This window comes from Pongo pygmaeus, chromosome 21 (genome assembly GCF_028885625.2).
Source record: "Pongo pygmaeus isolate AG05252 chromosome 21, NHGRI_mPonPyg2-v2.0_pri, whole genome shotgun sequence".
In the NCBI taxonomy this organism is placed as follows: Eukaryota; Metazoa; Chordata; class Mammalia; order Primates; family Hominidae; genus Pongo; species Pongo pygmaeus.
In genome coordinates this window covers 44982729-45004451 of record NC_072394.2, presented here as the reverse complement: position 1 = coordinate 45004451, position 21723 = coordinate 44982729, and the positions used below count along the sequence as shown (strand labels likewise).

The following is a 21723-nucleotide window of genomic DNA, read 5'->3' as shown; positions in this document are numbered from 1 at the left end:
TATTCTGCCATTTGTTCACCCTCACACCTCTCTTATTCTATCCAAGCCCCCGGTGGGTTTATTTTTCTCTTCCACTGGAGTCTCAGCATAAGTGATACTGAGGCCCCAAGAATGCAGCTTCTACCCCACACAAGCTTCCAAAGGCATTTCTCCAAGAAAGGCAATTCTAAGAGGAGTACCTACTGTTAGGCAAAGGCAATTTTCTGTCTCTTTACAGTTCATTTTATGCTCATTAACAACCTTTTGAGACTAGTGTAATAATTTCCACTTTATAGATGAGGAGATGGAGGCTCAGCGATGAAGTGCCCTTGCCCAGGGTCACCCAGATAGTGAGTGCCAGAGTCTCGCTTCAAGCCACGCTCTAGTCAGCAGCACTGTACCTGGGGCCCGCCGTGACAGTCACACATGCTCAAGAGGGAACAAGTGGCTTTTCCTGTATCTCAACTTTTCCGGTCTGGAAGAGTCTCTTTGCTGTGTGGCAAGATCACAATATCCTTGTCTTCTTTAAAAAGATGCTCCTGTTTAGTGCTCTAAGAGGAGCAGAAATGTGTGTATATGCACACCTCCAGAGGTGAGCTCCAGGGAGAATGGAGACCAGGGATCAAAAGGCCAGCGGTCAGCTTTGCACTAAATGTGTTTACATCACTGTACCACTCTCTCCCACAGGTCCTAGGCTCCTGAGACCGAAGTCATTTTTGCCTTATAGTATTTTCGCTTTCTTTCAATATTCTCTTCAAGTCTCCCCAGACTTCTGATGAAGGCGACATGCCTCACATTTATGTTCTTTCCCTGGTCTCAGTCTCCGGTGGCATCAAGGTGCTGAGAAAACACAGGTTTTCGACTCTGGCAGACCTCATATCTTGGCTCTGCCTCTCATACTGTGGCTTTAGGCCAATCATTTTGTCTCAGAGAGCTTTGGTTTCCTCTGGGACAGAGCTAGTGATGCCTTCCTCCCAGGTAGTGAGATTTTCAACATAGAGAGTGCAACTGATCACTTACAGAAAGTTTTTACTTTGCGCACTACATGTGGGGTCAGGTAGACACAAGTTCAAAACCGCACTTTGTCGTCTGCTGGCCTCGCTACTCTGTACAAATTCCTGCAGACTTCTGGACCTCAGGTTATTCATCTGTAATGTGGGGTGGGCCATCCTTCCCTCCTAGGGTCATAAGATGGTTCAGAAGATAGAGCCCAGCACTTGTGGCTACAGTTCCATCAGTGGTGTTTTGTTTCTATAGTTTTGTTTGTGGGTTAAGGCCATAATAAAGATCTCAAAAATTGTATTTAACATGGGATATGGTACATTTTAAGATGTTCAATAACATGTGGTCTTAGCCTTGGGTTTAAATGGGTCTTAAGTGTTCCTCTTCTCCCTGCCTCAGGAGGGAGATGAGAGTGCCATGTGGGTGAGTGTTGTATTGGGGCTTGGCATCAGTTTGGAGGGCAAACCCAGCGGAGGAGTGTTGAAGAGGCCCTGAGCAGGGGCAGTGGCTCTCTGCCAGGAGAGTTCTGGCACCTGGACAAGTGGACAGGCCCCAGCTAGGCAACACTGGTGGGGATGCTCGGGGCTTCCCAGGCAAGCCATTTATTGCTCTCTGTGTGCCTGTACATCTGCTCTCATTGCAGTTGGTACAACTGCGAGATGTTTAGCCAGCAGCTGCAACCCCAACCAATCATAATCCCCAACTACAGGGACCACACTTCACCTTCCGTTCCACAATAGGCCCTCAGCAACAGTTTGTTCAATGTCACATTCTCAGAGTCACCCATTTGATTTGGGGATGCTGGCTCTGCTTTGCCCAAAGGACCTGTGAGCATGAATAATTGGGCTGTAAGAGTGACCATGAATTCCTCAGTTGATCAGGGGCCAGGGCTGCCCACTATCCTCAACACCCTCACTCCTGCAGCCACGTGGGCAGCTCTGTGCTGGCTTGCCAGGTTCCCTGACATTCCTGTGAACTATGTTCCTTGGTAAGACTCTGACACAAGTTACAGGATATTTTCCCCATAGGGACAGATCAACTAGCACCAATAGCACCCCCTCTTTCTTATTGCTGCATCGATGCAGAGGTAGCCTTGCCCCTAAATGCTCTGAGGGGATTGGAGCAATGATGGAACCCTAGTCCATCATTCTGCGTAAGGGTGCTCCCAGCACTGCCACTCACAAGGCATTCAAGGTACACTCACAGCATGCGGAACACTATTATTATTACTATTACATATATATTATTACTATTACTGCAAAACAAACAACACACCCCAGTTATCATACGTGGAGTGTTTATTAAGTTTGAATTCTAACTGCTTTACAAACATCTCATCTACCTTCCCCTTCCCCCTGCCATGAGGTTAGCTACTATTATTATCATCATTTTACAAATGGAATAAAAAGTGGACCCAAAGAGGATACATAATTGGGCAAAGTCCTGTAGGTACAGGGAGAAAAACTGATTTAATCTCTAGCCTGTGCCTAACTCCTCCCAGATAAGAAAGTCTGACACAAGAACTTCTGGGGGTATCTATCACATGAGAAGTTATGTTTCTACCACAACAAATGCCTGACCCAAGAGCCAGGTATGGTGGATGGTGCCTGTAATCCCATCACTTTGGGAAGCCAAGGCAGGAGGATCGCTTGAGCCCAGGAGTTTGAGACCAGCCTGGGCAACATAGAGAGACCCCATATGTGAAAAAATAAAAATAAAAAATTAGTCAAGCATGGTGTAGGCCCACCTACATGTGAGGCTGAGGCTAGAGGATCATGATTGCTTGAGCCTAGGAGTTTGAGGCTGGGATGAACTCTGATCATGCCATTGCACACCAGCCTAGGAGACAGAGTCAGACTCCCATCTCAAACAAAACAAGCCACCTCAAAGACAAATGCCTAAACCTCAATGTAAAATGAGCTTTACATGTCAGGTTTTTTAAAAAACATCATGTTTGTTATAACCTGTTTTATATAAGAAAAAAATCTATTTAATGTGCATGAAGTATAAATAGAATATTCCTAATAAAATTAGACATAGACAATGTTATGTATGGTGATCTGGGACCAAGATCAATAGGAGGCATGGAGTGGGAGACAACATTAGGGTGAGAAGGCATGCTCAGATTAGCTGTTAGAATGATGGTCCCAGAGGGGCCAGGGGGGACAAAGAGGGGTGGAAGACTGTTGTAGGAGGTTAGTAAATGATGAACTGTGTAGTCAAGGAAAGGAGAGGAAATCCTAAAGCAAGGTTAATGGGTCATGATGACAGCATGGATAAACTGGGTGTTGCTGGTTGAGGCTGTGACTCAGTTTCCAGCTTGTGCATATGGATGTTGTTGGCTGAAGAGGAGAGGCTGACCCCCAAGGGGACAGGCTGGGGCTGAATTCAGTATAAGGAGGCAGGTCAGCTCTCAGCAGCCGTCTAAATAAGCATATCCCAGAAGTGAGGAGTGTGCTGTGTGTGGTACCAAGAAGGTTTTCAGTGGCACTTTGATGCACCCTTAAGAATTTAACAATTTCACATTTATTTTTATGGTTAACATTTATTTATGATGTTTTCCTTTTATATATTTATGTTTTCTATTAGATGCATGTATTTAAATAAGACAAGGGAGATTGATGTAAAGAAAAATGTTCTCTAAATTATATTGCCTGTGTCAAAAATCATGATGGCAGTGATTGAATGGTGGAGATATGTTTGGAAAAGCTGTGTTCCCTGTTGTAGCAGAATATCACCCCAGCTTCCTGATGGTCTCTTCAGAGCCCTTGTTTCTTGCCTGCATGTCTTGCAGATCCAGTGCATGGCCCACAGAATGTGGAAATCGTAGACATCAGAGCCCGGCAGCTGACCCTGCAGTGGGAGCCCTTTGGCTACGCGGTGACCCGCTGCCATAGCTACAACCTCACCGTGCAGTACCAGTATGTGTTCAACCAGCAGCAGTACGAGGCCGAGGAGGTCATCCAGACCTCCTCCCACTACACCCTGCGAGGCCTGCGCCCCTTCATGACCATCCGGCTGCGACTCCTGCTGTCTAACCCCGAGGGCCGAATGGAGAGCGAGGAGCTGGTGGTGCAGACTGAGGAAGACGGTGAGCAGGGGAGGAGAGCTTACATGGGAATGGGGATATTGAATCTATTCACAGGGCCATAGCAGTCAGTTATGAGGCTTTTATTTTTCCTACATTTTTAATTCCCTCACACACACCTTTCTTTTCTAAGGTCTTCAATGAAGGACTATGTAAACTGTGCATTGCACACCTCCAGGGAGTGCTTTTCCCATCACAGTGACAGCTCTGCCATAGACATGCACTCAGCTTTGGCCCTTTTGTACCCCCATTCCTCTTCTTGCTTTATACCAGTCTGTTAGACCATTCTTGCATTGCTATAAAGAAATACCTGCGGCCAGGTGTGGTGACTCACACCTGTAATCCTAGCACTTTGGGAGGCTGAGGCAGGTGGATTGCCTATCTCAGGAGTTTGAGACCAGCCTGGGCAACATGGTGAAACCCCATCTCTACTAAAATACAAAAGAAATTACCAGGCGTGGTGGCATGTGCCTGTAGTCCCAGCCACTCAGGAGGCTGAGGCTGGAAAATTGCTTGAACTCGGGAGGCAGAGGTTGCAGTGAGCCGAGATCACACTTTGCACTCCAGCCTGGGCAACAGAGTGAGATTCCATCTCTACCAAAAAAAAAAAAACAAAACAAAAAAAACACCGGAGACTGGGTAATTTATAAAGAAAGGAGGTTTCATTGGCTCACAGTTCTGCAGACTGTATAGAAAGCATAGCACTGACATAGCTTGGCTTCTGGGGAGGCTGAGGAGCTTTTACTCATGGTGGAAAGTGAAGTAGGAGCAGGCACACTACGTGGCCAAAGCATGTGCAAGAGACAGATTGGCGGTATGGTGCCACACACTTAACCAGATCTCCGGGGAATTCACTCACTGTCGCGAAGACAGCACCAACCCATGAGGGATCCACTTCCATGATCCAATCACACCTCCAGCATTGAAGATTACAGTTCAACATGAGATTTGGGAGGGGACGAATACCCAAACTATATCAACCACCTTCTCTGTCCAAGGTTTGACTGCACTGATGCCTCCAGAAAAATAAAACATGTATCACATTGTTTAAACATGTTGAATTTGGAAGTCAGACAATGCTGAATTATGTAAGAATTAAAAACAGAAAATACATATAAAAAGCTTAGCGTACACATTGGATGCACCCAGAACTGAATATTCACCTGGCTGGATGACAGTCATTTCAAACTCAAGGTATCTGAAAATGTACTAATCTCCAATTCTATACTGACTTTCCCTGTGTTCCTTATCTCAATGAACTGCACCTAGTAACTCAAGATAGAGACCTGAAAGTCAGCCTAGGAGCCTCCATGTCTCCCTCCCAAACCCACTCCACCTCCATACCCCCATTTCTAATGTGTATGCTTCCTGCAGTTTATCTTCCTCATAACTTGAGACTCCAAGAACCTAGAGTCACTACTGCTAGAACACATAACTTTTCCTGCCTCTTTGTCCTTACCTATGCCATTTCTCCTGCTTGGAATGACCTGTCCTCCATGTTTGCAAGGAAACCTCTATTGACCTTTCAAGTCTTTGCTCAAATGTTACTTCCTCCAGGAAGCTTTCCTTGATTGCCCCAGATTGACTTGGATGTTTCTTCCCAGGCTCACTGCAGTTACCTTAGTGATAGCATAGAATTCGCCAGTTCCAGGGCTTACCTGAGAAACACTTCCCCATGATCATATTTCAGTTTCCCCTCCAGCCAGCCCAGGCTGCCTCTTGCCTTATGGGATGGCTTTAGATAGTTCCTGAGAATCAGACTCAGATGAAGATTCATGTGCACGTGACTGATTAAGAAAGTTTTCCCAGGGGAGACTGGGAGGGGAGTGAGGGAAGTGGGACAAGGAAGGGGAGAAAGCCAAGGTGCAACTTTTGGCTAAGTCCAGCAAAAACTGGCTGCAACCTGAGCCTTCTGGGAACTGTTCAGGGTGGGCCATGCATCACAGTTGTCCTAAGTTAGGCAAGGAAGCTGCCAGCCAACAGTTAGGGTCTGGGATGGGGAGGAGAGATTCAGAGGTAAAATTTCAGTAACTTTTGTCTCTCTGCATGTGCAGGTAAAGGATAGAGTCTCACAAAAATGGTATAAAGAGATCTGAAAGGTCTAGCCAGAGCACTGGTATTGTCAGCTGCATAAAGAAAATACCCGGCTTGACTCAGATTAGCCTTAGAACTTGAAGACAGAGCCTCTACTGTGGCAATTCTGTTTAGTACATGTTTTCTTTTTTCATTTTCATTTTCTTCTTTCTTTGTGTGTTCCTGGGATTCAGTAGAATCTAGTACTCTTCTTTCATCTAAGCAAGTTCTAAATACCTCAGAGTTATGGCCCTGAGTAGAACCCAGATTGACATTCTCAGCTACAAAATCTCATGAGAAGATAAGGGAAATAGTGCCAGCCTCTTCTCACCCTGCCCCTAATTCTCACTTCCACCATGTCGCATCCTAGAGCTGGAAGTTTTACACAGTCTACTTTGATGATCCATCCCTCCCTTACACCCTTCCAGTTCATCCTCGTAGCCATCCTCTTTGCAGACTCTGCACACTGGACTTTGGGGTCATCCTTGGAGTAGACTCTGTAAAACTTCCAGTTCTAGGAAGATTTCCCTAGATCTGACTTCATTGTTTCAGAAATCTGTAGCCCCTTCCTCCAGCAGGTAGAATTGTGCACTGTCAGACAATGTGCACTCTGGAGCCAAGCATGCCTGGACAAGTTGTTTAACCTCTTAGTGCCTTTGTTTCCTCATCTGTAAAATGGAATTAATTGGCCAGACATGGTGGCTCACCCTGTAATCCCAGCACTTTGGGAGGCTGAGGCGGGCAGATCATGAGGTCAGGAGATTGAGACCATCCCGGCTACTATGGTGAAACCCCGTCTCTACTAAAAATACAAAAAATTAGCTGGGCATGGTGGCACGTGCCTGTAGTCCCAGCTACTCAGGAGGCTGAGGCAGGAGAATCGCTTGAACCTGGGAGGCGGAGTTGCAGTGAGCCGAGATCACGCCACTGCACTCCAGCCTGGGTGACAGAGCGAGACTCTGCCTCAAACAAAAAAGGAATAATTAAAGTACCTATCTTATAGATTCTCATGCACATTAAGTGGGATGATATATAAAGAAATTGGACTAATACCCAGCATGTTATAAGGTACTACATTTGTGGTGAATCACAGGAGAAAAAAAAAAGGAGCATCTATCCCCGGCAACTGAGAAAGTTCCCAGCTCCCCTAGGAAACCTCTTCAGAGCTCTAGACATGTTCAGACATCTAGAAATCTAACTGGTTGTGGGAAATACACTGTAGAAGCTCAAAAAGTGGCAGTGTGCTTGGTGCCTGATATGAGAAACAGAGTCAGGGCAAAAGGGTGGTTTAGTGACTCATATTCACAGGGAATTTCTGGTTGTTAGAGAGGGAGAAGTCACTGCTGAAAATCAGCATGAAAATTCAGGACTCAGGAGAAGAACAATAAGGTTTTCCCAAGGAGCAGCTCAGGGCACCTTTTTAAAGATGCTTTGCCCACCTTGAGCTGCTCTTTGAGGATTACCTCCCTGTGCCTCGGCAAACCCCAAGTCCAGCTTTAAGGCGTTCCTTAACTTCTCTCTTTCTTCTTCCTGTCACCAAGAGAAAGAGCCTTTATCAAAACAACATGAGAGCAGGAATGCTTTGAAATTAAATTTTAATTAAACATCATTAATAAAACATCAATTCCTGCTCTATGGAGATGTGTGGACATTATCATACTAAAAACACCAACATACTAGACATGATTCCTCAGTTCTGTAACTATTCTGAGGATCTGCCTTAAAACCCACTGGATTGAAGTAGAGTCTCAGTGTAGAACCCTGCTGTATGCCAGGGTTAGGTTCCATTCTTTCTAAAGAGGGAAGAGGCACCATTTCTGCTGGCTGGGTAACTCATTCACCTCAAGGACAAGATGAGGCTAGAGCGTGGCTCTAGTAGATTAACTGAAACTCCCCTCCAGGAGCCAGCAAGCAACCTTTAGGATTGAGTTGGCTGAATGGCTGAATTCATGCTGCTGTCATCCGTGCCACAAAATTGTCTTCTGGGGAATTTGCAGAATTGGTAATTTCAGCACCTCAGTGCATTTGAGGGCCCGCGAAGAAATCCAGCACTAGAGAGCAGCTCATGGCTGCTGAGCCCCATGGCTTCATTTGGGTAGCAGCTGTTCATGAGAGACTAAACAGATTATTTATTTTTCCCTTTTCCACAAATGTCTCAGACAAAACCACAGTTTGCTTGCACCTTGAAAGATGAAAACCATGTTGATGGTTTTGCTTGGCAGCTCACTTTGGCTGCTATTTATTGAGCACGTACACTGTGCTAGGCACGGATAGACATGTTATATACAGTGGCTCCTGTACTCCTTTTGCCCAAGATTTTATTGTGAAAATTTTCAAAGCTAGAAAAATTGAAAGAATAGTACAAAGGAGACTTATAAACCTCTCATCTAGATTCAACATTTGTAAACACTTTGCTGCATTTACTCGTGTGTGTGTATCTTATATCTACATGATAGGTGACATATGCTATGTAAATATATTTATGAATACATATAATATTTTAACCATTTGAAAGTAAATTGCAGAAATCATGACAGTTGATTTCTAAACCCGTTAGCATACAAGACCTAAAAATAAGAACTTTCTGCTACATACCCAGAATGCTATTTAACCTCTAATAAATTGTATTAATTTTAAAATCATGTAATATACAGTTTGTTTACATTTCTAATAATATTTAACCTGATTCTATGTGACAAAACCAGGGTTCAGTATATTTTTGGCAAAACCGTTACATTGGTGATGTATATTTCTCATTGTATATTGTCAAGAAGTTCATAATGTCAGGGAGTCCCAGTACTGATGATGTCACATATGGTCACTTAGATAAGACAAGAACTGCCGGGTCCCTCCACTGTAAATGTAGCACCTTTTTTCTTTTGTGAAGTATCCTTGGAGTGAAACTTTGAGATGGAATGAGTATTGTATTCCCTTAAAGCTTTCACTCAATGGTTTTAACACGCCCCGAGACTCTTCACCTGAACCAGTTATTACATTGGTGCTTACAAAAGGGTGCTTTTAACATCTATAATTCTCTCTACGCTTACTAGTTAGCCTTCTTCTTTAGAGAAGAGTTTTTTTCTCTCTTCATCTTCCTCCCTGTTTTTGGTCTCTCTGTTGATTCATAGATCATTTTTGACTCAGTGTATTAAAATCCTCTACTGCCATTCTCTGTGTTGCTCAAATTGCCTCAAATATGGCCAGTGGCAGTCTCTTCAAGCTGATTCCCAGGTCCTTTTGACATGTTCTGATTAGTCTTCCTTGCTTCTGGCACAACAAAAATATTCTAGACTACCTTTTAACGTCCCTGCCCCAGACCTGAAGCCAACCACTTATTAGGGATTTTTGGTTGCTTTCAGTGGGGAGTGGTATTTTGGCACTAAGATATACCTCTTAGGTGTGCTCAGTGATGCGTTATTGCCTCTAGGTTCTTTCACTAGGTAGAGCTAGGGAGTATAATTTATTTTTGTTTTAAGTCATGAGCTCATACTGATTCAAATTCAACACATTATATACATATATCTCCCTTCTCCTGCAGTGAGAACCCTGATGCTCAACATCCACATAGTTTTCATTTGCTCCATCCTGAAGCACACATAAAATAGTTTCAGAATTACAACACCAATCCCTCTAAAAAACAATAAAGCTATTATATTAAGTTAGGTTAAAGATTTCAGTTTTTCTCTCCTTAGGCTGTATACCACTGAGGGTATGCAGTGAGAATACTATGTTCAAAAGTTCAGTTCTTTTCTCTGTATGGTTATATTATCAATTTGATACCCAGTTATGTTCATTTGTTTCCATTTAAAGGTTTGCCTTCCACCTATGCTTTTTAATTTAATTTAATTGTTTTTAATATGCAAAACAGTTGCATGTTTCAAAAGTAAAAACTATGTCTCATTACTGGGTATATACCCAACAGAATATAAATCATTCTATTATAAAGATACATGCATCTATATGTTCATTGCAGCACTATTCACAACAGCAAAGACATGGAGTCAACCCAAATGGCCATCAATGATAGACTGGATAAAGAAAATGTGGTATATGCAGCCATAAAAAGGAATGAGATCATGTCCTTTGCAGGAACATGGGTAGAGCTGGAAGTCATTATCCTCAGCAGACTAACACAGGAACAGAAAACCAAACACCGCACGTTCTCACTTGTAAGTGGGAGCTGAACAATGAGAACACATGGACACAGGGAGGGGAACAACACACCCTAGGGCTTGTTGGGAGAGTGTGGGGAGGGAGAGCATCAGGATAAATAGTTAATGCATATAGGGCTTAATACCTAGGTGTTGGGTTGATAGGTCCAGCAAACTACCATGGCATGCGTTTACCTATGTAACAAACCTGCACTTCCTGCTCATGTATCTCAGAACTTTAAATTAAAAATAAAAACACCTTTAAAAAACTACATTAAAACATATATTCCAAAAAATATTACCACCATTCCTGTCTCTTTTCACTATTGCAATCCACACTTGAAAGTTAGCTATTTTCATTCCTTTCTGGTTGATCTTTCTTAGAGTTCTTTTTGCAAAAAAATACATAATATTTTCTTCCTCCTACTTCTTATATAAAAGGTAGCATAATTGATATACTTTGCATCTTGTGTTTTTGTTCACTCAGTATATCCTAGAAATCACTTCATATCAGTTACTACAGAATTTGCTCTTTATTTTTTATGACTCTATGGTATTTCATTGTGTTGATGGAAATACTGTAATTTATTCAACCAATATCCAGTGGACACCCAGGTTGTTTCCATTATTTACTATCATAAATAATACTGTAGCAAATAGCATTGTGCATATGTTGTTTGGTACTTGTGGCAATTGTATCTTTAGGGTAAATTCCTAAAAGTGAGATTGCAAGAGTCACAGAGTAAGTGCATACGCAGTTTTGTTAGCTGTTGAGAGGTACTCTTCCATAGAAGTTGTATGATTTTGCGTTTTCACTAGCAATGTAGATTCATTTAATCTGAACACTAAATGTGAAGGAGCAAAGAGTGTTGTTTTTTCTATTTTACAAATAAGGAAATGTAGAATCCCATATAATAATTACATATAATGTAATTGATTATAATTAATAACATAATATATACTATAATTGATATTTAATACAGTTAATCACATACAAAACATATATTATTTCATTTAACATCATACTTTTTAAAAAGCTCATGTACTTGAATTGTAAGGAAGACTGACATGCCTCAGGAATGAGTAACTTTATTAAGTGTACATTTCTAATGAGCCAATGATCAGGTTTCTCAGGTCACAGTAAGCTAGGAGGCTGCATGTTGCTAAGGATGAGTACATCTGTAGTAACAAGATGTGGCATGTAAACCGGGAAAGGAGAAAAGTGAGAGAAAAAGCAGAAAAAGCAATAACAACAAGGCAATAAGTAAAGCAGTCCAGAGTCATTTAGTGTAAGAGTGAAAGCTATTCACACCTTAGTGAGTCCTGAAGGCATCACTTTATTAGAGCTCAGTACATTTGAGATGTTTACCAAGATGGTCTTGAGATATTATAAAGGGCAAAGAGAAATGCAATTATGTTTTTCAAATGCCCACTATGAACTAGGCATTGTGCTGATACTCTCCATTCTTACAGTCAATTCCCAAATACTTTGATGTAGATGCTATTGATACAGTTGTGCAGAAAAGGAGTAAATAGAATTCAAAATCTTACCTGAAGGGCATTCCCTGACCACCCAATGTATAATTCTATACCTGGCCAAAACCTCTACCGCTGTTCCCTGTTTTATTTTTCTCTACCTCATGCTGTATATTGATTACTTTACTATCTCTCTATAAGGGATATAAGCTTAATGAGAATAGAAACTTTGTTTTGTGTTGTTCACTCTGGTAATCCATAGTATGGGCTCATTGTTGAATGAATAGACGGATGAATAAATGACCATTCCACATAAAAGTCCATGCCCTTTTCGTGATCCCATAGTGTCCCATTTATGGGTATTGTTTGTGAAGATGGGGGATATGTATGACGTCTTTTAGCTATATTCAAAGCTAACTCAGACTAGCTTGCATCTCTTCCCACCTCCAAGTTCAGTAGTACCACATTCGTTGCTTCAAATCAACCATGGTGGAAATATTTACACCATGGAAATTGGCAAACTTTTTGTTTTTATTTTTCCCTGGAGAGCAGGTTGTGAAACATTTAGTAGCATACCACTGTATAGTTCAATTAAAAGTCTATAGTTAATTAAGATGTAAAGATTTATCTGGAACAAATATATTTTCTCCAACACAACTAGGAAATACGAGACTAAAATTATCTAAATCTCTCTTATTAAGTTAGTTCCAAGCCTCTGTATAATGAACGAAAAAACAAATATGGCAGCTGAAGTGGAGAGACAAAAAAATGACATAGACAAGAAAAGTATCAAGGGAAACTCCTGTTGAATTGTACATGCCTATCTGCTTTTATATATACTGCCTTGGTATTTCTCATATCTACCCCCAAAGTTCACCATTGTTAACCCCTTTTCAGATGTGGAAATGGAGATAAAGAGAGGAGAGGAGGGGAGAGGAGGGGAAGGGAGGGGAGAGGAGAGAACTTCCCTTGATAACACTCTGTCCTCCTTTATGTTGAACTGAAAATTTTCCTTAAATTACCACCTGACTTTAAGGCACAAGAAAACATCTGGTTTAATTACAGTGAATTTACATGAACCCACTGACAAGAAGCACAGTTAAAATTAGCAATTTTAGTGGGCTTTTTTTTAAGAGAATGAAATTATAAAGTAATTAACCTTTGTTGTAGAACTCTGTCAAAAGGATGGAAAGTTCCATGCTGTTAAATAGAAGAAGAAATGAAATTGTGGAAAGGGAAAATGTGGATTCATTAAAGAATTACAAAGAAAAAGGAATGGAAAAGGGACACAGAATTAGAAGATAAGACAAAAAAGGAATTTTTTGCCGAGAAGTCTTTTTACAATGAGAGAGAGAGAGACCTAGTTTAATCAAAGAAAAGCAAGTCTATCTCAGGACATCTTGACTATGGAATGGCAATGTGGTGGGTGGAAAGAGCCTCTTACTTGGGGTGAGACATCCTGATTTTGCTGCTTAAAGATGCTATGACAGCCTTTCAGCCTCCTGGACCCACAGATCTACCAGGTGATAGAAGAAAGGGGTGATTTGGGAAATGCTTTGGAAATAGAAGAGTTTGAGCTATATCCAGGCTTCATCCACTACTTCACTATGCAACCTTGGTTAAAGGACTCGCATTCTGTACACTTTAGTGCCCCGTCTGTAAAATGCCTCTCTACAGAGGCTGTAGTACATGAAAGTCTATGTGTAAAACCCTTAACTTACTGTCTGCCAAGAGCTTTGCTAAGTGGTGTGTGGCCAACATCAGACATCATAGACAGCTTTTTATTTCAGGGTGTTCAGGAAAAACAAAACAAGAGATCTATGCAAAATTTCCATTTGCCCTGGGTAAAAGGCCACTTTTAAATAACCTCTAACTCTTCTGTAATCTCATTTTTAAACATTTCACTCTGACCACATCTCTTCTCTTTTCAATTTATTCCCTCTACTATTGTAGCTCCAAAAATTCAGCCCCACTAGGACTTGCTACCTTGTTCATTGCCCTCATTCCCTTCTCTACCCAGCTTAAATTCCTCGGCTGATCATTCCAGTTACATCCTTGCATAATCCCCCAACACCTTAGCCTCATTCTCATTTCCAGCTATTCACAACCCTAGCTCCATCTGATTTCCTGCCTGTGCTAGGTCTTTCCTTCCGTAGCTGCTGCACACCACTGTGCTAACCACTCTCACTTGGAAGCCAGAAGCACCACTGGAGCTGGCTTTTAAAGCTGCCTGGCAATACTGTCTTTCCCTGGCCCATTCATCCCTCTCGTCTCCCAGAGAATATTTCTCCTATCTTCAGACTAATAGCACATGCACCTGTTCTCGCTTCCACAGATGACGTTGTTACCTAATAGACTGAGGAACTGAAACCATTCGAAGAAATTCCCTCCAGCTCTCATTGCCCACATGTTGCCCACCTATTTGACCTCCCCCTCACCTCCTTGTTTCTACGGATGAACCATTTGTTTTCTGAATAAAGGCCAGTTTTGCTACTTAATGCAGCAAATCCCACTTACTTTTTTTTAACTCAATGTCATTGCTCCAGCAATTGTCCCCTTTCCACCCTACATCAAAATTTCCCTTTGTAACTGGATATATTTCTCACCCTCCACACAAGCTGTATTTCTCCCATCTTTAAAAAGATTAAAAAAAAAAAAAAACAGAAACACCCAGCTCTGTCTTCTCCTCAAGCTACTATTCCATCCCCTCTTTATGCATCCATTCTTTCTACTTGTTCTTGAATCCATTCAACCAAAGTAACTCAGATCCCTGCCATTCCACCAAAACAATTATTTCAAGATCACCTGTGACCTTCAAGTCACCAAATCCAATAGTCATTACTCAGAGAGTCAGATCCTCTTACTTAACCAGTTGGCAATATCTGACACAGCTGGTTGTTAAATCCTCCTTAAAACACTTTTTGTACTTTGCTTCCAATTCATCACACACTTCTAGATTTTCTCCTTCTGCAGTGGCTTCTCCTTTTAGTTTTTGTTTTAAAGATAGGGTTTCACTGTGTCTCCCAGGCTAGAGGACAGTGGTATGATCAGCTCACTGTGTCCTCTGACTCCTGGGCTCAAATGGCCCTCCCACCTCACCCTTTCCGGTAGCTAGGACATGTGGGATAGGCACATATAGGCACGTGCAAGCGTGCTCAGCTAATTGATTTGTTTTATTTATTTATTTATTTTTGAGACGGAGTTTTGCTCTTGTTGCCCAGGCTGGAGTGCAATGGCACGATCTTGGCTCACCGCAACCTCCGCCTCCCAGGTTCAAGCCATTCTCCTGCCTCAGCCTCCTGAGTAGCTGGGATTACAGGCATGTGCTACCACACCCGGCTAAATTTGTATTTTTAGTAGAGACAGGGTTTCTCCGTGTTGGTCAGGCTGGTATTGAACTCCCAACCTCAGGTGATCCACCGGCCTCGGCCTCCCAAAGTGCTGAGATTACAGGCATGAGCCACTGTGCCCGGCCTATTTATTTTTATTTTTACTTTTTTTGTAGAGACAGGGTCTCATTGTGTTACCCAAGGTGATCTCAGACTCCCAGCCTCAAGCCGTCCTCCCACCTCAGCCTCTCAAAATGTTGGGATTACAGTTTGCTGGTTCCTTTTAAACAGCGTGTATTAGTCCGTTTTCATACTGCTATAAAGAACTGGTTAAAACTGGGTAATTTATAAAGGAAAGAGCTTTAATTGACTCATAGTTCAGCATGGCTGGGAGGCCTCAGGAAACTTACAATCATGGCAGAAGGTGAAGGGGAAGCAAGGCACTGTCTTCACAAGGCGGCAAAAAGGAGAATGAACGTAGGAGAAACTACCAAACACTTATAATAACATCAGATCTCCTGAGAACTCACTCACTATCATGAAAACAGCATGGGAAAAATGGCCCCCATGAATTAATTACCTCCACCTGGTGTCTCCCTTGACATGTAGAGATTATGGGGATTACAATTCAAGATGAGATTTTGGGTGGGGACACAGCCAAACCATATCACATCCCAACCTTATTGGCCCAGTTCTTGGGACTCTTTCCCATTCGTATCCATACCAGAGGTTGGCCAGGTCTTAAAGTATAGGCTTTATCCATGAGAGGGTCTGTAGCAGCTACTCGATGCCACCATTGTATCAGGAAAACAGCCAGGGACAATAGATAAACAAATGGGTGCGGCAGTGTTCCAATATAATTTTATTTTCAAAAACAGGCAGCTGGTTGGATTCAACCCGAGAGCCATAGTTTGCTGATCCTGGATCCACATTCATTTCGCTAATTATTTCTCCCAGTCTCCTGGCTTTAAAATCCATCCATATGTTAATAATTTTCCCAATTGATACCTCCAGGCCGGGCCTCTCCCCAGCCCTCCAGAGTCATTTATTCAGCTGTCTCCTCAACCTCTCCGCCTAGATTGCTAATCAGCCCGTGGAATTAAACACATTCAAAAATGAGCCTGTGATCATCCTTCAACTTGTTCTTCCCACTGTCTTCTCCATATCAGTAAATGGCAACTCTGTTTTATTAGTGACTCGAGCCAAAAACCTTGACTTCTCACTTTTGTCAGAACTGAGGCCCTGGCTTTTACATCTCCAAAGAAAACCCCTTCTGGCTGGGCATGGTGGCTCACCCTTGTAATCCCAGCACTTTGAGAGGCCAAGGCAGGTGAATTGCCTGAGCCCAGGAGTTCGAGACCAACATGGGCAACATGGTGAACTCCCATCTTTGCACACACACACACACATTAGCTGGGTATGGTGGTGTGTACCTATGATCTCAGCTAGTCAGGAGGCTGAAGTGGGAGGACTGCTTGAGGCTGGGAGGTCAAGGCTGCAGTGAGCCATGATTGTACCACTGCACTCCAGGCTGGGTGACAGAGCAAGACCCTGTCTCAAGAAAAAGAGAACCTCTTCACCCTTTATCGCTTTTGATTGAGACCCCGTGGCTTGGTACAAAGCAGCAGCCTTGCTGTTCCCCACATCTGAACCACTAACATATTCTCTTGGTTCATCCTGCAATATATGTCAAGACCTTGACCATTTCTCACAGCCTCTACTACTACCCCTTAGGTCCAAACCACTGTGCTCTGCACCCCAGATTATTGCAGCAGCCTCTAAATAATCTTTGCAGCTTCAGCTCTGGCCGCTGCATTCTTTTCTCAACACAGCACCAAAATGATCGTTAAATCATGAAGCAAATCATATCACTCCCTCTGCTCCCAACCCTCTGATGGTTTCTCTTGTCACTCAGATTAAAAACCCAAAGCTTTACGGTAGCTCACATGCTCCAGGTGACCAGAATTCCCACTTTTGTTTGCCTCTGTGTCATCTCTTGCTACTTGTGCCTCACTATGCAAATTCAGTCATCATTCTCTTCAAATATATCAGGGACATCCCTGCCTCAGGGCCTTTGCACTTGCCATCCTTTTTGGCTACAGTAAGGTTCTGCCAAATAAGCAGGACGGTTCCTTCAGCTTCTTCAAGGCTTTATTCCAATGTCACCTCTCAGCGAGCTCTTCTCAGACCATTCTATTAAAAACTAGAAGCCTCCTACAGCACACTCTTTGTCCCTCTTTCCAGCTTTGGGTGTCTCCATAGCAATTATCATCTGACATACTGTATATTTCACTATATGTTTTATTATCTGTCTTCTCCCACTAGAATGCGTTCCACAGAGACAAGATTTTTTCCTTATGTTTTGCTTACTGCTGCTTCCCAAGCACTTAGAAGAACAGTGCCAGGTAGACAAATAAGGACACAATAAATACATTATTGAATGAATGAATTCTCAGTCCTCACAGAAAAATTAGATTTAAGATTATTTACCATAGAAATCAGAAGAAGACTGTAGAAAGCTCAGTAAGCTATGAGAAGATATAGCTTCTATGATTAGCAATATAACATCATTCGGATAGAGCAGATTGAGGTAAGGACATCACAGGAAATAGCAACAATCTTAATTGTCTCTACAAAAAAATCAAATTAGTGATCTCTAGGCTACCCTAGAGCTGTTCTCAGAGAATGCAATGGGGCCAGGGGGAGTATCAAACATACATAGTATTTACTTTGTGCCAGACACCTAGCTAAGCACTTTGTGTATATTAACATATCAAATCCCCAGGACAACCTATATAGTAGGTAGTATTTTTATCCTCATTTTAAAGTAAGGAAAGTGAGACACAGAGACATTAAGCAGCTTGGCCAAGGTAATACAGTGGTGGGAACAGGACATAAACCCAAGCAGTGTGGCTTCAACCCATGATCATTGTTTAATTCTACAATACTGCCTTATAGGTCTCAGTGATGACAATAAGAGTTTTGATTAGAAATGCCAATTTGATCACTCTTCTTAAACTACTGTCCTAAAGAAATATAGAGAAAAACACCCTTGTACCTGCCCTGAGAACCGTAAGAGGATGCCATGGCTGCTCCTGAAAGAATTAACGCAAGACGTCATGGGGGAGGGAGTCCCAAATGGGAAAGAGATGACTAAGCTGAGACTGCTTGGAAAGAAAACCCCTTAGGGAATTGGAGGAAAAGACTTCCAAGTCTACATGCATAAGTACCTCCAACTTTGACCAACCAGTGCTAAAAACAGGAGTGGGCGTTGGAGCTGGTGGGTGGGAATGGGGAAAGGAGAGAGGTCAGTGCCCTGGTCATCTTTATTTGCTAGTCCATGATGCAGAGAACGAGAGCTCCCCCTCCAAGCCTACATTCAGGGCATATGGCAAATAAGAAAAGAGGGCTTCAGTGGAAGGATCTCATTGTAAAGAAACAATTATAGGAAAGGGCAATGTCTGTGGTAACTAACTTCAGGCTGCCTCTCAAAACACCTGAAAAGCCCTCTTGCCATGGAGAATCTTCCTGCTGCCTAATTATTTCCCTTCCTTAACTGCCCCTCACACCACTGCCCCACAGGTCAGACAGAACCCTTATCCAGCCAAGTAATGTATGAAAATATCTAAATTCTTTCCTTTCCTTGTCAGTTGGAAATACTTAAAATAAGGACTTACATGGTAACTAGCAGAATGACCCATTAAACCAGACCATCACACACCACTTCTTATAAGGTTGCATGTGGAAAGGTTACTGGACAGATTTTTAAAAATGCTTTCATTCTTATTGTAAAGAACAAATCTGATAGTGCAAAGCAAATACCCCCTAACAATTGAAGCAAGAAACAAGATTTTTAAAAACAAAACAAAAAAACTAATACACATGATCAGTAAGAATATCTAAATAAATCCTGGGATAGAACATGTTCATGGAATGGAAGTTAACATTGTAAAGGTATTAGTTCTCCCAGACTGGCCTTTGTAAAAGAGTTTAGCGCTATTTATTATCATTATTTATTTGATGATAAACTCTATTGCGTTTAGGGATGTGTGCTTAAGGAGTGAAAAGTATAAGGAAAAGCAAGGTCACGGTATGAAGTTCAGTACTGAAAAATTAATGAGATGTTTGTTTTATGCATTTGTGTTTATTTCATAGTAACCAAGATAAATGATGATAGTGTATATAATCTTATACCAATAAATGTAAAATTTAGGTGATATGGCAAAATATTATTAAAAAACTTGACTTAAGGAAAAACAATTCTGTATAGTTTTACAACAAATAAAGAAATAGAATCAGTAATTTAAACTTTTGCAACAAAGTACACATCAGTCCCAGGTGACTTCACAAGTGCAATCAGTCAAACACTCAAGGAGTTTGTAATCCCAATCTTATACACTTTATGAGAAGGGAAAAAGAAGAACCACTTCCCTCTTCAATTTATGACAAGACTATAACCTTGATATTAAAAGCAGAAAAGCTTATGAGAAAAAATATATGCAAATACCTAAACAAAATATTAGCAAATGACCTGAAACTGTGTAAATATGCAAAAAATAGTTTAAAAAATTAGTGTTAGTCTAACTTTAGTAAATCTGTTTGTGTAATTTGCTACAGCAACATACTACGAGAGGGGAAATACATATCATCACTACAGGAGATACAGAAAAAGCATCAGTTACTTCTTAGCATGATTTAAAAAACAAAATATTCTTGTATGCCTGGAATAAAAATGGCCCCCTCAACCTGATAAAGATAACTAAAAAACCTACAAACATCATACTCAAAGATGAAACAATATCATCATTATCTTTGAAATTGGAGATAGACATATCATTTCTATTAAAGACAGTATTGGTGGCTATCATTGAAGATAAGAAAATAAAAGATTGGAAAAGAGCAAAACTATTATTAACTACAGATGCTACAATTATCTCTACATAGATAACCCAAAGAAATCTGCAAACAAATTATTAGAATTAATATAAGAATATAGGATGTTTGCCAAGACATTAACATTAAAAAGTCAATTCCATTTCTATTAACCTAACAAGTATGTGGTATTTTCTTAAAGACATTATGTACAATAGCAATAAAAATATAAGGTATTTAGTAATACATTTAACATAAGTTTTCAAGATGTACGTATAAATGTATAAAGCACTGAAAGATGTTAAGGAAGGCCTAAATAAAAGATATACCATGTTCATGGATGAGAAAACCTATTATTATAAAGACATGATATTATCTCCCAATTGATCTATAACACATGCAACTAAAATTCAAAGACCAAACATTTTTTGAAAAGGTACAAGCTAGTCCTAAAATGTTTATGTAAGGAGAAAAGGTAAGAGTACCCAAGACAGTCATGAACATGAAGTACAAAGTAGTAGACTTTACCAGATAGCAAGACTTACACCTCATTGTTAATTAAGATGTGATATTGACACAGGGAAAGTCTAATAGAAACAATTGAATATAATAGAGAGAACATAGAAGTAGACCCATACATATGTGGAAATGTGACAGAAGTTAAAATTACCAGGCAGATCAATTGAGGAATTAAAAATATTTTTTTCAATCTCCCTAGGATGAGGTGAAATAATTAAAATTGGATTCCTACCTCATGTTATACATAGTAACACAGTTGTAAATGAATTGAGGACATTTTATTAAAGGAGTAACTCTTAATGTCAATGAAAATTTAGAAAAATATTCTTATGACTTCAGGATAGAGAAAGTGTTTCTTACGTAAGAAAAACTCTTTTGTGTGGGTTTATTCAGAAGGAGACCCTGAGATAAGGATACAAATGGAAGTAGTTTATTTAGGAGATGGTCTCAGGACACACTCATAAGAAAGAGGGAAAGAGAAACAGGAAAGGGAAGAAAGTCAATACAAAATATATTAACAAAAAATTACCATGTGAATAACTGAGTTCTGGAACAGTGCTATTCCAAGTGTGGTCCAAGGACCAGCACTGACTCATTGACTCTCTAATCCATAACAAGACAAGTACAGAAAGAGAAAGTATTTAAAAAGAAGGAGCTTACTATTTTTCTTTTTTGCTTTTTAAATTTCACTTTTACTTAAAAATTTTACTTCCCTATTAATTTGTTTTTATTGTATTTTATGACATCATGAGTCCACAATGGATTTGGAATTATCATTGTCATCATCACAATGGTTTCAGTGTTTGAAATAGTTTGAGAAGTGCTAGTAAAACATGTCTCAGAGTTACTACTTGGTTGGCCAAGTAGTAAGGAAACTGGGATGTTCATCCATCAACTTCCTGTCTTTCATTGCTTGAAGGATGTCTTCGGGGCATTAACTCTCTGGCACTTCTTGCTTTTTCTACATGGAGAACAAGTGGGCTCCCACAGCATTTAGGTAAATTTGTATTTTGCAATAAGCATTATTCAGTGGGATATAAGCAGGCCATCAACAGTGTCTGCTCCTAAATTTGTCTCTCTCTTTCTCCCATACAAAAATGAAAATCTGATCAATTTGAGTACGTTAAAATTAAGAACTGATCCATATTCAAAGGTAACATAAAGAGAAACAGAAGACACAAATTAAAAGAAGTTTTTCAGTAACACATATAGCCAATAAAATGATCAGTATCGA

At 40.9% G+C, this 21723-nt stretch overlaps 1 protein-coding gene across 12 annotated transcripts in view; it reads left to right on the top strand.

Moving 5' to 3' along the window:
* Positions 1-21723, top strand: part of PTPRT (protein tyrosine phosphatase receptor type T) — a 1135643-nt gene that overhangs the window by 728025 nt on the left and 385895 nt on the right. For all 12 annotated transcript variants that reach the window (XM_054467368.1, XM_054467370.1, XM_063659593.1 and 9 more), the window contains exon 8: positions 3776-4072. In XM_054467368.1, coding sequence (XP_054323343.1) covers positions 3776-4072 — 297 coding nt within the window. The remainder of the gene's footprint in view (positions 1-3775; positions 4073-21723) is intronic.